Consider the following 19,215-nt stretch of genomic DNA (forward strand, 5'->3'; position numbering starts at 1 on the left):
TCAACTCATCTCTGCAAATTAAAAATAAGTTCAATTCAGTTATATGTCAATCAAATCAACGCAATCAATTACTCTACAATTAAAATTATAAAATTATGATTCATAAGAAATTAGTAACTTACTATAGAAATTCATTTTTGGTGTTTCTCCTGATTCAATGAGCTCAAAGACAACAGGATCACCAGTTTTCAGGCCATGTTCATTGTGAAAATTTCTCCACTTTCCAATATAAGCAACACGACCCTTTCTATAACTCCTTAATGAAACTGTCCATTCTTTCCCTTCTTCATCTTTTAGCACCATTTCATCACAGCTTTTGTTTACTAGATCATTTTCTCTAGCAAACTCATTCGGAAGAGGCTACAAATATGCCAATTGCAATAACATTAGTAAAAAAAGACAGATTGGAAAGGCGATTAGGGAAAACTTGTATATAATGAATGAACGAGTGTATTGTATAGGATGAACATGCTTGATCTTACATACGGAGTACAATATAATCACGAATGGATAGTACGCTTACCATTCCTCCCCATGTCAAGCAGTATGACTTCACAAAGGTTTCGCAATACGGAAATTCCCTAGGTTTAAAGGTAGCTTTTGACGTTGAGTAGACCTTGTCATTTTTGTTCAACTTCAACCCTTCAACTTAGGTAGACAGAAAATAAAAATGCTTAGAAAGCAGAAATAATTCCATTATCATTGTCATCTGTCTTGCCTTGAATAGAGTTGTAACACAAATATTTATTTGTACAAAAGATATTAAAATAGTAAACATATTTAGAAAAGAATAAACTCAAATTGACACCTCTCCTATATATCAGTAAATGCCATAACAATTTGATTACATATAGAGTCATAGACCCCAGAAACTTAAATTTAGGGTAACACGATAACATACTTAGCTAAAAAAAAATTAAAAAAAATAAAATTAAAAAGAAGAAGAAATGCACCAATGAATCAAAATTTTTATTTTTTCAAACCTTTTTCTTGAGTAACTTGAATTAAGCACATGAACAGCCTCTTTCTTTTTAGATACATAGATTATATATCACAATTATTGCTCATAGAATCATAATTAATAAAAATATAACATAGCAAAGATATCAAAAAGAGCCAAAACTAGTACGTTAATCTAGTACTAAAAAGAGTAAAAACTGACCTTTCTCATTTTTGAATAAATCCTTGATTTTAAGATTGTTCAAACTCGAAGATTTGACCTTGTTTGTAGATGGTTGATGAAAATCAGCAGGAAATGGACGCTCACAACAAGTAGGATCAAAGACGAAAACGTCGAAAATCAAGTTTCGATGATGTTGAAACACCAAGAAATCACCTTCTTCCAAACCATGATCCTTACAAAATGTCTCCCATCCATCTTTAAAATGCAACTTTTCATCATAATAACACACTTTAACAAACCAATAATTATTAGATGATTTAACTCTTTGGTTTCTTAACATGGAATGCTTTTCATTAGCCTCCTCTTTATATTCTTCGCCTATATACTTGATAAATGACTTCGGTATCGACTGCCATACATGTAGTGCAACAATATATATAATTAGTCATAATAAGGTACGTGTACTAATCCACAATAAGAATGCGCGTTTTTACTGATTGCTTGATTTACAAAAATATAACTTTAATTAACAAATTTAATTATTAAAAAGTATGTAAATATAAATTCTTTGAGAGAGAATATCTTAAGGGAAAATGACTTACGAAATTGGATTGAAATCCTTGTAGAAGAGGTTGGAAAAAGTGGGGGTTGATTGGAGAGAATGTTTTCATATTAGAGGAATCCTCCATTTTTAGTTTAAGAGTAGTGTGTAAGTTTATCTGGTTCAGATTTCAAGATTTTCTTAAATAGAAAATAAACAGGGTCTTGTAAGTAGTGATTAATGCTCTAGGTAAATCAACAGATGGTACTTTATTATTCTGCCACAACTATGACTTCTACGACTATTGCACTTTCATTATTTTATTTCATTCTATAATTGAAATGGAGAGTCTATACATTGCGCGGGGTCTTTTAGAGTACATGACATATACAAATTTCAGATTAGTTGGTAAAAGAGTTGTATTATATTTTAATTAGTGAGATTAGATGTGGGTTTCCGAGCTAAAGAAATGCATGCATCAACATACATTTGTTGGGAATTAATCTTAACTTAGTTAGAATTTAGTACGCACTAAGGGATATTGAGGTACCCTCACAAGTCACAACAACATTGCAACATTGTATGGTAAAAAGAAAATTAATAAAATTGATGAAACTTAAAATGGTTCCTAAATAGAAGGTTAATTCAATATGTGTCGCACGTCCATGTCTAAATTTGGCTTTGAATTCATTTGTTAAGATTATAACCCAATAATGAGTTGGGACGATCAGTCCCACATTAAAAACAAGAGGGCTTGTGAGTTGAAACTAATTATCTTAGATTGGAAAAGAAGATTTGTGATTATTACAAGTATTAAGATCTATTTTAGTAATTTTACCTATTACTAATTGGTTTTAAGACCAGATTCAAGGGATGGATTTATATGGGGGGTGTTAAATGTCGCTCCCAAATTACTAGGCGTCGCTCGCATTTTTTCCTTGAAATTCTATATTTACCCCTCGTATATAAATACTCAAGACACTTAGACCACATTTCACGCTCGATAAACTTTAAAAATATGAAATTAAAAAAAAAACAGAAAAAATCACAAAAATAACTAATAATACTAATACTAATTATTCAAATTATCACAAAAATAATAATAATCACAATAAAAAATAAATTATCATACAAAAATTACATTAATAAATTTGATTAATTAATTTCAAAAAAATATCATTTTGATTAATTAATCAATAAAAAAAATAAAAAATAAAAAAATTGGACATCTGTCTAAAAAATCAGGATCCTCCATGGTGGTTCCGCCTAAAATTTCCGGATCCACCATGAAGGATCCATATTTTTAGGCGGATGTACGTTTTTCAAAAAATAAAAAAAAAAATTTCGAATGACTTACAAAATCCTCCAACGATGCCTCCGGTGTAGGATCATTTTCGGCGTCCATCGTCCTAAACTTGTCGCTAAAGCTTAATAATATTTTTCTAAGTTGGGCTGGATGTAGTGGGCTCGGGAATATTTTTAACCAAGTTGTGGATCGAAATTTTTTTAACCAAGTTGTTAATCGAATGTGCTCGGGAATAGTATTAAAATGCTCGGGAATCTTTTTAACCAAGTGGTGGAGCTTTACATAGTCCAAATTATGGAAAGGGCAATATGATCCTTTCATATCAAAATGGGAGCGATGTCTGGTAAATTGAAAGCGACGTTTAGCAGTTCACATTTATATGTGGTCAATTTCTTCTCTGATATGGCCAACTCAATAAAAAAATTAAATTAATATCATAGGTTTTGTTAATTATAAGAAAAAAATATGAGTACATAGTTTACTATGGAAATTGCGCGTGCTAAGAGCTCTAATACCTAGGTATATTAAAATTATGTATTCTTAAATAAGTGTTAACTCGTAGAAGTAAATTCATGTATTCAATTCCTTCTCTTGCTTTTCATTGATTCTTATTACGCACAATTTTTTAGATAAACAACATATGTAAATACCAAATTCATTTTTATAACAAGATATTTAGCGAATACTTCGTTCACAAAATGTCGATTGAGCTGATCTAATCGATTAATACATTTTAACATACATACTACAATTTGCAAAATGTAACGTTATTTAAATTGTCTGCATTAAATGATATAGGACTTGAAAAGTCATGCAAAAGGAACTAATTGATCAACTCTTAGCTGCAATTAAATTGTGCTCCATTAATTATCTGCAGACCATCAACTCAATTCAACTCTGCAAAATGCAATAAATTGTTGTAATACATTACGAGTAGCTAGCTTACGTACATAATACAACCCCTCTACCTCAATTATTACTATTATTAGGGGGGAAAAAACTAATATTGCTTGGACAATATTAAATGTTTATATAATCTTTTTAAGTTTTTTTACTCCGTTTTATTTTATAAGATTAATAATACGATATAAATAATCACAATGTTACATGTATGTATGTATTTACGTATATGTAATGCTTAGATATTAAGAGTTGAGTGTCTAACTATAGAAATTCATTTTTGGAAAATCTTTCGAGACAATAAACTCAAAGACGATAGTATCACCAGGTTTTAGGTCATTAGCAACGAGAAACTCGTGTGGCCTTCCAATGTAAAGTAAATACAAAAACCACGCTTATGGTACCTCAATGGAAGTAGCCATTCCTTTCCTTTTTGATCTATAACTGTAATGTTGCGCCATTTATTTGCTAGGTCGTGTTTCCTAGCAAATTCCATGGGAATAGGCTATTGGTCATTAAGCACAAAATTATTTCAGTGTCATTTCACTCATTTGTTTATTATAATCCTTAATTAACATTAGTACTATATGTGTCAAAAAAAAAAAAAACATAGTACTATTTAGGATTCATATATCGAAAACTAACTGAGTACTAAACTTAATTGTTAAAATTTGAAATTTGGTATGGAATAATATTTAGGAAATTTTGTATATTACCACCCACAAAAACCACTTTTTAAAATTACTACCCAAAATAAATTTTATTTTAAGTTGCCACCCATAAAAGACATGAAAATTAGATTTTACCACCAAAACAATTAAATCTAACGTTTTAAAAAAAATTCTTTGATTTTCGTGCCAAAAACATGCTTTTTAGAGGTTTTGGGGGCCATTTTTGTTCAAAGGGTCCGATTTGAAGTCAAATTGAAAAATAATTAACGAAAATGCCTCATTTTGCGTGTGTCACGCAAACCAAGGTATCTTTTAGTACGCAAAACGAGACATTTACAATCATTTTTTGTAAATTTGGACTTCAAATCAAATCCAAAGGGGAAAAATGACCTCAAAAACATCTAAAGAGCATGTTTTTGGCTCAAAAATTGAAGAATTTTTTTTAAAATGTTAAACTTAATGGTTTATTTTAATAGAAAGTGGTAAAATCTAATATTTTTGTCTTTTATGGGTGGTAATTTAAAATAAAATTTTTTTGAGTGGTAATTTCAAAAAGTGGGTTATTTGTGGGTGGTAAAGTACAAATTCCTAATATATGGAAAAAAAACATTGAATTACATTTCACAACATATTTCCTCAGGTTTTTTTAGTTGTCGTGCGTGTTACTCTTTTTTTCACTTTTGTCAATTTAAGACTTCAACATTTAATACTTCATATGTATAATTACCAATTAGAGTAGTAAAATTAGTTGATATTAGGCAAATATGTATTAGGACAAATCAAATAAGTTATAACCAAATAAATCATTTCTTACGTTAAAATCATAGTAAAAGTGGTTAGATCGATGATGGAGTTTGTGTGAATAGTATCGACTAAAAAAACGAAGGAACTAACCTTTCTGAATCTTGCAAGAGCCCTTTTTTGATTGAATGTTTGAGCTAGGAGATCTCACATTTTCTGTAGTTGCATTAGTGACACCAGGATATGGACGTTCGCTATAAGAGGAATCAAAGACGAAAACGTCGAAAACCAAGTTTTGATGATGCTTAAACACTAAGAAATCACCAATTTGTAAACCATGATCCTTACAAAATTTCTCCCATCCATTTTTAAAATTCAACTTATTATCAAAATAACACACTTTTACCATCCATAAATTATCCTCAACTTTATAGTTTCTTAATATAGCAAACTTTTCATCAGCCTCTTCAATGTCTTCTCCTAGATGCTTGTTGAATGACTTCGGAATTGCCTGTGCGCATCCAACATTATAGTTAATTCATACCACGTATAAATGTTACAATTAAACGTTTATCAACAAATATATATAACTTATATTATATGGTTTAAAGGAAAAGAGATTAAGATAGTTACAAGCTAAGAAATTAGATTGACTTACGAAATTAGAATCAAAACCCGGCAAAAGAGGCTGGAAAAAATGGGAGTTGATGTGAGAAAACTTCTTAGAGGAACCCTCCATTTTTAAGACTATAAAGGTTACCTTTGGTTTAAGGGTTTCGTTAAATAGAAAAATTGGGGTCTTGTATAAATGCCTTTTATATTTCCAAAACTACTATCATTGCACTTTCATTGTTTTATCCAAATAATCAAATATAGTCGTGCATTGACTTTGTTAGATTTATTACAATGTCTACTTTTATTGATGTGTATGTAGTGTACAGCATGAAAATAAGTTACTCTCTCTTTTGTGTTGCATGAACTTGGCCATTTTTTAATACTCCCTCCGTCCCTTAAAGATCGCCCCCTTATGGGCAATTTTCACGGGAATTAATAAATATAAATAAGAAATAATAAGAGTACATTGGGAAGACAAATTTATATTAGATATGCAAAAAAGTAGAGAGAGAAAGTAAAGAAGTACATGAAAAAGTTAAATATGCACAAATATTATTGTAAATTGGAGAGAATTTTGGTAAAAAAAAAAAAAAAAATATTACTGGTTGTTGGAAAAGGCAAATGGGGTGAACATTTTGGGACTAAAATTTAGCCAAATAAGACTATCATTAAGGGACGGATGGAGTACGTTAATTAAGAGCTTGTTTTGTTGCACTTATATAAATAAAAAAATATATATAAATATAATTTAAGTAATGAAAAATCCCAAATGCTTAGGTCTATTATTGTTTAATTAACATAAAGTTGTTAAAAATAAAGGAATTTCAACTTTATAGGAGTTTTGAGTATCATGGAAAATTATTTCATTAATTACTTCCTATGTTTTTATATTTTTGCCCCATTTGACTTTTTATGGTCTCCTGATGCATATTAAAATGTAAGTATATCCATTTTCATGTGTAAAAATTATTAAATCTTAGCTTGATATTCATACAATGTATGTACAATAAAACGAATTCAACAAGATCCCACATGAGTATATTACTCCGTATTTTTTATAGCTTTATGTGAATTTATGGTCAAAATTTTTAAAGTTTGACTGGGGCAAAAAAATAAGGGATGGAGGGCCGGGAGTACTATCTAACCTTTCTTTGGTCATTTGCAGTTTACAATGCATGCAATTTTTTTTCTTTCTTTTTTTTTATTTTTTTTAACGAAAAATTTACTTTAAGTAACCAAACATATTTAACAAATTTCTAGAAAATATGTGAAGGATGTCACTTCCTATATACAAATTCTTAAATGGACTTGGTTCACACAAATTTATTGTGGATCACTAACATTAGAGATACTATTATTGTTTTATTAATATTAATAAAAAAAAAAAAAAGGTCACTACATTAAAATAAAGGTTATTATGTTGAAATAAAAGCGATTGTGACATTATAAAAGCTATAAGAGGTTAATTTTTTAGGATGTAAATAGAAATAACATTAAAGGTCACACAAGTTTTAATAAAGATTACTATGTTAAAAAATAAGGATACTATGTTAAAATTACGGTCACTATGTTCCAAATAATGTTAGTTTTACGTGTATATAAATCTCAGGTCCACAATAATATTATTGTAGACCAGACGCAAGAATTTCACATGAAACATAAAGGCAATTTATCTTTTATTGCAACCAAATAAGCACTAAAAACATTCAAAATGTAATATTAACATCAAAATGGATAACTTCTGCAAATGTGAATCTAATGTAAAGTTGTAAACTGACATACACCACTTATATAATTCGGATGTGTGTTCAAGTAAAAGTGTAATACTACTTCCAAAAAAAAAATAAAAATAAAAAAGTATAAGTGTAATAATTCTTACATCTTAAGCGGGAGTTTATAAAATTTATAAGGTAAAAGCTAACGAACATCCTTGGGGTATTGGATAAGCTAACTAAAAGTAGCAATATTAAATTAAAATGAACATTAATTACAACGATTGATGCGTGATTTTGACATGCATTCCCAAATTAATACTACTTTAAGAAATATTTTAAATTTTTATCTGACGCCATGAGGACGTTCGTTAGCAAGATCCAATAAATAAAATTTTCATGAAAATTTTATATTGGTCGTTTGAAATAAGAAGAAGCAGTTTAATTTAATAAACGTAAACCATCACAAATCTAAAAAAGGGTACATACTATTATCAATTATTTCAAGAACAAGAGTAAAGAGCACTGAGTACTACTTGAAATTTCCCATTCACCACATTCAAGTACACGGATCGGACCGTATTTAGCAGAACTTGAAATGTATCATTTCTCCTCTGCAAAAGAAAATTAATATAGTATTAATTACCATTACATTATCTGTCAACCATAAAAGTTAATATACAGAGTATAAATATCCACAAATTTATTCAATATATCAAGTATTGATTTTGCTAAAATGTGTTCGCTCACAACTTGAAACCATCATACTTAATCAAGAAGATTTAGTTTAAGTAAGCCCTGTTCATTTCACCTTTTCAAATAATATTCAATAGAAATAATTGTATTTTAGTCAAAATAAGTTAAGTTTAAATAAATCAGTAAATTAAAAGTCAGTACTCAGTAATTCTAAAAAACAAATATAATTGAGAACCACTAATAAAAGTATTAACCATTAAAAAAAAAAGTTTGGAATAAATAATTAGTTCAATCAATTAAAAAAAAATTTAAGTTTAGCAAAATAATTTAAATTTAGTAAAAACAACCCAAAAAAAATAAAAGTATTAACCATTAAAAAAAAGTTTAGAATAAATAATTAGTTTGATCAATTAAAAAAATTTAAGTTTAGCAAAATAATTTAAATTTAGTAAAAACAATTTTATTTCAATAAAGATAAGATGAAAAGAAAAGGGCTTAGCTTTTAAGGTTAGCACATAACTTAATAACACCAGTTCACGTGTAATTTTATTATAAATTCTTAATTCGATACCAATTTTGGAACTATGTTGAATGCTTATAGCCAGTCGTTCAAGTTTATATCAATAACATCATAGTTGATAAAAATATGCTTACTGATATAGTTTGATATGTCCATGCATGACAATTATAGCATTTACTACCTTCATCCAAATTTAGTTGCCAGGACATTTAATAAGGAGTACTATTATTAGTATTGTACTATCATCAACATAACTACTTCTCCGTCTGTTCGAATAATATTGCAACAATGAGACATTTGCACTATTCATCACACTTATTTAACCATATAATTTGATTTATACGTTAAGCAAAATATAGTCATGTGAGATCTTGTTAGATTCGCCTCATAAAATACTTTCACAATATCAACTTTTTATAATTTTTGCTCTTATACAATTATAGATATTTAACATATAAAATGAGCTTTGGGATGCGTAATTTCATCTTTATTGCAATATTATTGAAACGGAAGAAGTATAAACTTGCAACACCTAAAAGTTTCGTGCTTATCGGTGTACAATTTAAATTATTTATATTTTAGTAATGTTATAATAAAAATATAAAAATTAGAATTTGATAAAATACACATTGAGAACGAATCCAATTCAACAACATCTACGTGACTATATATATTTTTTTCTTATATACAAATCATACTATGTCATATTATGGGAGAGTATGATTTGTCAAAAAAAAAAAATAATAATAATAATAAGGGAGAGTATGAGTAGTGCTAAAATCCCCTATTGTTACAATTAAATAAAGCATATGATGTATAAGATAATTTAAGTTTGAGATTAATTAGATAATAAGATTAGTGCGTGGAATTCAAGTGATCTGAAATTAAACCTTCTTTAAGTTGTGTTTAATACTTTAATTTTGATTTGATCTGGTTTGATCTAACTAAACATTGGCCTTATTAGTACGCTAATTTTCTACAAAAATATACCTATCAAATGAGATACTGCTACTCTGCTAGATTTAATAACTTTAATTTCCAAATATAAAATTTTCCTAACTTTTTTTTTAAAATTAAAGAATAAAAAGTAGTTCGTATATTGTATAACGTTAACCAAACACAATTTTAAAGATGTGATTTGATCTGATCTAGTCTAGTGACTTTAGTCTTGTTTAAACTAATCACTTCTAGAATTTTATTTTATTTTTTATAAAAAAAAATTCGTATTTAATTAAATAAGTTGAACTAACAATGCCTAGATAATCCGTATAAAGAATATAATGTAAAACTTGATAACAGGCCTTTCACCAGAGTGTATGAGTTGAAAAATGACAGCATCGCCAGTGTTGAGGCCATTAGCTTTACGGAAGGCTTTCCAACTACCAATGTAAGGACTACCATTTCCTTTTCTGTAATGTCTTAATAGCATTTTCCAAGGATGCCCTTTCTCGTCAATTAGTTCCATTTCGCACCATCTTTTACTCAAACCATTTTTCTCTGCAAACTCCCTAGGAAGAGGCTGCATGCAAAGATTCAAAGGCCAAAGTCATGGATGGTATATTAATATTTCTTACTACTCCGTACTATCTAGCTAGCTACTTTTATCTTTTTAGTTCCTGAAAGTTTTTTACACTTATTTACTATTTACACATTGAAGATGAACACCTTTAAATGAGGGGGTACGTGCACCTAGAGCTTGTGCAACCAAACCCAGATATAACGAATTGAGTAATGTTAATCATCGAATTGGGTAAAGGTAGTATAGGTTAAATCCTAAGTCCCTAACACATTATAAACCTCTTTGGCTATATATGAATAGAACTATTGTACTTTTGCATTTAATAATGTACTCCTTACATATATATATTTGAGCATTAATACCCTAAGTTTCTTTCACACGATTAATATTAATTAAGATTAAAATAAAGTTGATATAAGTAGTATAATGTAGATAACTAAGATTGCTCCATTCTTCTTACAAACTTAAGAGTCCCACTAGCAAACCAACTTAACCCATGCATGCAATGTACAATTGTTTGCTTAAGTCTTAATATAGGGAAAATTCTATCTACAGAGTTAAAAAAAAAAAAAATAGAGGAAAAAAAGGAAGAAGTATTTACCATCTCGTGTGAACCTGGTCCGTGTGTCACAACAGTACGACAATAAGGATAGCTAGATGGCTTGAAAGTAGAATTCTCTTCTTCTTCTCTCATCTTTATTTCCTCTTTATCTTCCACTTTTAAAATAAAAAAAACAATAAAAAATTATACTTTGTTAGAATTGTATTCGTAACAACAAAATATATAAGCGCAAATCATAAATAAATCACTGACCTTTCAACATTTTCTTGGCAATTCTTGGACTTTTGATCTTGTTAGGGTTGTTTGAAGCTTCGATTTTTGACCTTGACTCTAATAAAATCGGAAGCTCGCGCTCACAAGTAGTAGGATCGAAGATGTAAACATCAAAAATGAATTTTCCTTGATGCCTAAACACCAAGAAATCACCAACCTGAAGATCACATTCTTTGCAAAATTTCTCCCATCCATCTTTGAAATGTGGCCTAATATCACCACTTGATGTTACTAGCTTAACATCCCAACTTCGGCCTTTTTTATCCCTTAATTTAGCGTTTTTTTCATCATTTTTCCCTAGCTTTTTTCCTCCCATGTTTATAATAAATGATTTTGGAATTGACTGCAGAAGTTTATCACATTATAAATTAACATGGTTAGGAAAACATTTTTAACTTATAAAAGCATATTATAAAATCATGCAATTATTTTTGTAATTGTATTTATTCTTGTTAAATTAGTTAGTTGTCAAAGATGCAACTTACAATGATTTTTTTTTTTTTTTTTTTTTTACTACTTTGATCAGAAAATAAAGATTAACTTTAAATTCAAATTTACATACATAAATATAAATTGAATCAATACAATAAAAATTAATCAATGAAGAGTGACACATAAAAAACTTACAAAATTGTAGGGAAAATCAGGAAGGAGGGGTTGGAAAAAATGGGGTTTTTTAGGGCGGTGGAATTTTCTCATGGTGGAGTCTTCCCCCCCCCCCCCCCCCCCCCCCCCCTTTTTTGGCAATATTAAAGAAAACTTCATTGGTTTCTAACTTCTAAATGGTTCAATCTTACTTTATGGAGTAATGTACGGATTAGTTGTACCTTTCTTTAGTTATTTACACAAAGATGAATGTTTATTTTCCACAATTGAACTACTATTGTACTATGTAATAAATTCACCTAGAGTGAGAACTTTCATGGCATGATGATAAATTTCTACTGATTTTCTCAACGAGTAATAGAATTAGATTTAATATTTGTACAATGGATATGCCAACTAAATTAAATCAATTGTAATCCTATAATATTATCAAATCAACATTAATTATATATATAAGTGTAAAGAAAACTTAATCAAGTTGTTCCAGAAAGGTATATATGTTTACATGCACTCGCCTTTGCATAAGTGAGTGTTTGGTTGTCAATTGTTATTTTATTAGATCATTTGATAGGATCATAGTGGCTTGTGAGGAACAAACTTTATAAATATTGGTGGAGTCATTCTTAAAATAGTAGTGTTAAAAGTGTTTTGAAATAGATGAAAAAGAAAAGTTTACATAATTTTGTTTATCTATATGAAGAAAGTAATTAATTAGAATCCAATTTTGAAGGATGATATACCAGACTAAAATGTGTATAAATGTTATACGTTAAGAAAAAAACTCACATGTATAAGTTGAAATTTAGCTTAAAAGTCATTTAGTCATGCAAGCACATTGAAGATGGAAAATGGGGTCGAGTGATAATTTAGTTACTCTAACTATTGTAGGTCATCAATAGATCTAGTCATCACTAATTATTTCGGAGTATATAGTAACCAACTACATTTAAAGAACCCGCTCCATTCAAGTCTCAACCGGAATTAGATCGAAATTAGGTCCAAAATCGAAAACGAATCAAGATCCAATCTAGATTTAAAATACGGTTTTTTCACCATATTCCCCTGAGTTTTTTGTTTATTCACCATATATCTCTGAACTTTTTTAAATTCATCATATCATATACCCCAAGTTTTCACAAAAATACATATATACCTTTGATGACTAATGATTGTTATTTTCGTCAGTCATTAAGGTTAATTATGATACGAAACCACCCTAAATACATTCCCTAACCCTCGAAACCACTCACATTCCTTTTTCCTACCCCCCAAAATCACCCCAAATTTCCTTTTCTCATCCTCAAAATCAATCATATGGATATGATTATGGAGATATATATATGGAGTGGTTTCGAGGGTTGGAGAAAGAAGAGGAGTGGTTTCGGGAATGGGGGGAGAGATCTAATTAAGATGGTCTCGATACATAATTAACCAAATTTCACTCATCTTGTTGTCAATAGGGGTATATGGTGAATTTTTGTAACAACTCAGGGGTATATGGTGAATTAGAAAAATTTCAGGGGTATATGGTGGATAAACAAAAACTTAGGGGTATATATGACGAAAAAACCATTTAAAATACATCAAAAACATGAATTAAGAAATATAACTAAACCTACATATCAAATGATAAAAAGAAAAAGTTGGTCAAATGCTCGAAAAATCTAACAACAGTGTCCTTATGTTAAGATTCACCATGCTAGGTAATACATAAATATGTCTTATTTTTAAAATTACAATAATAAAATTATAAGATTAGTTTTCTAAAAACTTTTTATATATTAATAATTTATTTCTCAAATGATATCAGTTTATACATTTCCTTCGTAGCATCAAGTATATTCTAAATCATATTAACTAATATATAAAGCTAAACTTTTAATCAAGCCATGAGACAGTGACACTTGGCGTTTCTATTGTTCGCCAAGTGTCGCGCCACGTAGGTGACAATTGGATATTAGTATGACACATAAGATTTATTTGAATATATTTTTTTTGTAGAATAGGATAAAAAAATTGGATAAATTTAGATAGATTTGTTAGATAAAAAAGCTATTTTAGAGTTTTATCTTCAATGAAATTTGAATAGATTTTTGTGTAAAAAAAGTTGGATAGATTTTTAAGATAAAACTTTTGGTTTAGATTTTTTTTTTAATAAAGTACCAATATTTCATACGTAGTATGTACAAGTACTGAATCCAAAGTGGCATGATATATAGAGGTACAACCGTACAATTGTATTCCTATTCTCCTCCTGCCAAAAAAGGAAAAAACAAAAACAAACAAAAATAAAAAAGCTAGACATGCTATTATATATAAGTATATAACCGATATCTCAAGTCTTAAAATGCAGAGAAAAAAAAAAATCATAACTTTAGACAATAGTTCTTTTTAGTTGTACATTAGTACTCTTACAACCCTACACATTACACTTCCCAGCTTTCTAAGTATTTGTTTTATTTTCTTATTTTTTTCTTTTTTCTTTTCATAAAACACTAATATGTAAAAACTTTAATATTACTCATAGTACGTAAATAATTTTTTTTTTATTTTTTTTCGAAACATAGTACGTAAATACTTGAACTTAACACTACTATCAAATAAGAGTATCAATTAATTATTTTGCTTCATATACTTCATATTGTTAATTAATACTACGTATTTTATGGTTTCCTAATGTTACCTTAATTTATATAAAAATAAGAGCTTTTGAATCATTAGTTCTAAATTTAGTACTCTCATCTGTAAACTTTCAATTTTCTCCCCTTCAACCCAAAAACTCTATGTTTTACACAATTTTTTGTATGCAGTATGTTGTACCGTGCAGCATGGGTTACTCGAATTACTCGGTCAGGGGTTACTCGAGTTGCTGGGGTTACTCAAGTTACTCGGTCAAAGTTTACTCGAGTTGCTGGGGTTACTCAAGTTACTCGGTCAGGGGTTACTTGAGTTACTCCTGACTGAGTAACCCCTCAAGTAACCCCTGACCTAGTAACCCCTCGACTAATCCATGACCGAGTAACCCTTGTAATACTAACTGAGTAACCTCTAACAATAACTAAGTAACCCCTATCTATAACACTAATAATTGAGTAACCAATATAACACTGACCAAGTAACCCTATAGCACTCACGAAGTAACTCTTATAATAGTAGGTGACACAATTATTTGACTAGCTACATATAAAAGTTTGTGATTAAAATGTTATGAATAGATCTTATTTTAAAGAACTTTTTAAAAAGAATTTGATGATGGAAATAGAATTGAGTTATAGGATATTTATAAAAAGTTATGATTAATTTTGTATGTATGAAATATTAAAATTCTATCGATAATAAAACTCTATACAACAATTTTATCTTAAGAAATCTATCCAAAAATTGCTTATGTAGCATCATATGTGTCACTATAATTCCTATTTATCATCTACGTGGCGCGACAATTGGCGAAAGCCAAGTTTCGCTGTCTCGTGGCCTGGCTGCGAGACCGGCTTTATTTATTAGTGATATGATATGATATTAGATTTTTTTTTTTTTTTTGAAAGCGAGTATATGGTAAAGTTAGCCTCTTTTAGGTAGGCATGTAACTTTGTGTCAAAAAAAAAAAAAAAAAAAAAAAAAAAAAAAAAAAAAAAGGTAGGCATGTAACTTTAACCTAAAATTTAACCAAACAATGATGTGCATGATTTACACGTAATTTTAATATGTGCACAAAATATTATATTCCGTAGTACTAATATTAGAATATACTATTTTCATTACTTTTTAGTTGCAACAAAGAAATTTTTTATATCTGACAAAAAATACCTCTTTGTTGCATCTAAAAAGTAACGGAGGTAGCATAATATGGCACCAGACCCTAGATAGTACACAATGAAACCTTTTTTTTTTTTTTTTTTGGAATAGTACACAATGAAACATAAGTAATATGATACATAGACAATATATATTTTTAATTCATTTAAAAAAAGTGTATTAGAATTGAAATTTTAATTGATTGGGTGTGAAAATACATAATGAATAATGATGCATATCATGATAGTAAACATTTAATTACTCCATAGAATTCTTACAACAATAGCAAAAAATTACACCATCATTCAAAGTTGATCATCAAATAATTTGACCAGCAGCAGGCCAAATACAATGAAATAATAAACAAATTAAATATAACAATAGTTTTTTGTACAAGAAAATTTTTCCTATCATCATATCCGTATATATATATTATTATGTTCTTTTTCATAAACCATATATGCATGGTTGGTCCATCATAGATGTAAAATCAGTGACCAGCACCTCCATCGCTTGGTCCTGAAGCCAATTTTTGGAGCCAAAATGCCAGTTTGCTCTTCGCACTTTCATATACCGTCGAATGATAAACTGATACACCATTGTTGGAGCCATAATCATCCATTATTGGCCTCGCCTCACCTACCGAACAAAGCATTGAGAGTACAAGAAACACCGCCATTGTGATAAACATGGTGATTTTTATTTGCTGAAATTTCATCATTTTTATTCACTTAGTACGTACCTTCACCTTTTAGAATGCTTGATTAATGCTTATTATTGTTGATTATTAAGTTTTTTGTGAAGTTTAAGTATCAAGATAATGTCTATATATATAGTGCCAATTTTGTTTGTGCTTTATTTGAATGCACCTAACTTTTCTTCTAGCTTGACCGAAAGTAAATGAATTTTTAAGGTTTGAAATTGAATTAGTATTTGTTCTTGCACATTGCATCATTGCTTGTGTTATGTAGTTTTTACTAGGTATTTAGGAATATACTACGTTCTAGTCAATACTTCTCTTTTATGCTACGTTGCTATGTGCCCATATATCCTACATACTTTGACTTTTCGTTACACTCTTCAAATCGACCTCCTTATCTGATATCAACTACGCAAGTAAATTATGTCTATTGGTTATTTCTATAGACTCTCAACACTCCCTCGTCAATCTGAAAATATTCGATTTATTGTAGTTACCAGTATCAACTTTTAACCAATGAATTCTGGATACAAATTTAAATTGTTTACGAGTAAATTTTAAGTCCAATGTATTATTGATTATTTGAATTTGGACAAATCAACTAGTATAAGTTAGATCTCTCAATCAACCTTGACTAAATGATAAGTTAATTATATTTTTATAATAAATTTATTATTTTCTACACATCAATGTCTAAAAAATATAATTAAATTAGTTAGCTTCTACGAAATTTCTACTGGGCATGAATTCCTGATTTACTAATTTTTTTTATAGTAAGGAGGCTGCGCTTACGGTATTTTTGGAATGCAATCCAATTTGGCTTTCTAAGTAAACTACCATGTTTTTTATGTAAGTCAAATAATTAGACTACTGTAGGACATTTGAATTGACGTTTGATTTTTATTCCTTTTTACTATTCATCCTTATATATTATGTTTGAATGGACTCTTAATAGTAGTAGTGGTTCAATGTATAGAAAAGTCAAAGTAATTAAGTAAAATTAACAACACAATCTAAGTTTGGCATTGAATTAGTGAGAGTGACACTTCCATATTTGAGAGTATTTTTGAGGTGAGCTTGCCTTATTCTCCTAATCTCCTTTCATCGTCGTCAAGGTGTACATCGCGTTTAGCTTAGGTTGTTGTAAGCGACGGTAGAGTTGGGCATGGGCCGGGCCGGCCCATGGGCGGCACTGACACGGCATGGTAGCGGCCTGACACGGCACGAGCCCGCGAGTGGCATGGCACGACACGAGGAACGAGGGGTGAGCCGTGCTGTGAACAAAAAAAAATTCGGCGCGAACCCGACACGAAATTTTGGCCCGCCAGCACGGCCCACTAGCACGACCCATATATAATAATAAAAATAATAAAAAAAAAACTATGAATAATAAAAATAAAAATAATAAAAAGAAATATAATAAATTAATAATAAAAATAAAATTAATAAAAAGAACCATAATAATATAAAGAACTATAAATTTTAAAAATAAAAATAATATAAATATTAAAATTAAAGGAAAAATTGACAAGAATAATACCAAATTTGCTCGATTCTCCCAAAATAATCCTAACTTTCGATTATTTTTTAATAATCCGAATTTTAATATGAATTTTCTTCTAATGGTCCCAGGTGACAAAGTAACTTGTCGAGTAGGTACATTTTTTTTAGGTTTAATTTACACGTGTCACCACGTAATTGGTCAAAAGTAAGATTTACTTTTAATTTTTTTAAAAAAAACATGATTATTTGTTACTAATTAACGCTAACTCTTCCTTTCAAAAAAAAAAATTAACGCTAACTCTTTTTTAAAAAATTATCACTTAATTAACTAATTTAAAACTAAATTTAAAAATAAAATAAAAAATACAAAATACAAAAAAAAAAAAAAAAAAAAAAAAAAAGCAACTTAATGTTGCAAAGTGCAAACCATGCCAGCCACCAACACCAACTTAACGACCCAGTCACCTCCACCACCCTACCTCCCCGGCCCAACACCTATCCTACCACAACCAGCGTAACCAAAACCGTAACCAAGGCAGCGTCTAAGATCGGTGGCTAAAGCAAAATCAACGGCGCGGCCAGATGAGCCAAGGCTGAGAACAAGCTGCCATGAAAGAAGCCTACGTTGGGCAGCGCATTGGAGGAATGCGAGGGAGTGGAGAAGATTAGCGGCGGCTGACTCGATGGTGGGCCGTTGGTTTTAAAGGGTTTCGTCAGGGAGGAGGGTTGGTGGTTCAGAGGGTGGGGTGGCACGGCGTCGGCGCATGGGGAGAGGGTTTGGGCCTGGCCGAAGTTGGAGGCAGGGGGTCGGGCTAGCGGGGTGAGCGGCGAAGAAGTTGGTTGGGGCAGCTGGGGTGATTTTTATTAATTATTTAATTAATCAATTTTTTTCTTTTTCTTACAAAAAAATTTAACTTTTTTATTTTTTTAATGTTTATTTTTTGACCAATCGGGTGCCGACACGTGTCATCTAACTTGTTATAACAAATTAGGTTACCGATTGAGACCATTAGAAGTATATTCATATTAAAGTTCAGATTATTAAAAAATAATCGAAAGTTGAGATTGTTTTTGGCCGAATTGAGTAAAATTGGGATTATTCCCGTCAATTTTTCCTAAAATTAATTAATTAATAATAAAAATAATGGGCTGGTCCGCTGCCCAACACGACCCTGCCCGCCAGACACGTGGATCGTGCCGTGTCGTGGGCTATAGGGTGTGCTATTTGGTGGCCCAGTACGGCGCGACCTGCCATCACCCAGGCCCGGCATGGCTAGGTACGGTCCGTGACGACACGATGCCCAGCCAGGGGCGGAAGATAGTAGGGGCCAAAGGGGGCCAAGGCCCCCCTCAAGTGAATTGCTTTACATTGGTAATATTTGGATTTTAGTACAAGTAAAAGTATAAAAAATTCATGTGGCCCCCGCCAAAC

General features: G+C 30.1%; 1 protein-coding gene across 1 annotated transcript; it reads right to left on the reverse strand.

Moving 5' to 3' along the window:
• LOC110717980 (B3 domain-containing protein REM8-like) lies at positions 1–11,509 on the reverse strand. The gene is made up of 9 exons (XM_021896782.1): positions 11,159–11,509; positions 10,946–11,067; positions 10,111–10,344; positions 8,146–8,223; positions 5,436–5,793; positions 1,163–1,378; positions 524–648; positions 123–360; positions 1–11 (listed from the first exon to the last, which is right to left on the reverse strand). The coding sequence occupies exons 1-9, from the start codon at positions 11,493–11,495 to the stop codon at positions 1–3; spliced, it is 1,719 nt and encodes a 572-aa protein (XP_021752474.1). The 5' UTR covers positions 11,496–11,509.
• Between the last annotated feature and the right edge of the window lie 7,706 nt (positions 11,510–19,215).

The sequence above is a fragment of the Chenopodium quinoa genome, unplaced genomic scaffold (assembly GCF_001683475.1).
Source record: "Chenopodium quinoa cultivar QQ74 unplaced genomic scaffold, ASM168347v1, whole genome shotgun sequence".
Lineage (NCBI taxonomy): Eukaryota > Viridiplantae > Streptophyta > Magnoliopsida > Caryophyllales > Amaranthaceae > Chenopodium > Chenopodium quinoa.

Bases quoted from the DNA above. Each gene is read 5' to 3' on its own strand.
- LOC110717980 (XM_021896782.1), bottom strand. From the start codon at position 11,495: ATGGGAGGAAAAAAGCTAGGGAAAAATGATGAAAAAAACGCTAAATTA. The intron at 649-1,162 runs GTCAGTTTTTAC...TGTCTACCTAAG, and splicing joins TTTATTCAAAAATGAGAAAG to TTGAAGGGTTGAAGTTGAAC. The intron at 361-523 runs GTAAGCGTACTA...GCATATTTGTAG, and splicing joins GCTTGACATGGGGAGGAATG to CCTCTTCCGAATGAGTTTGC.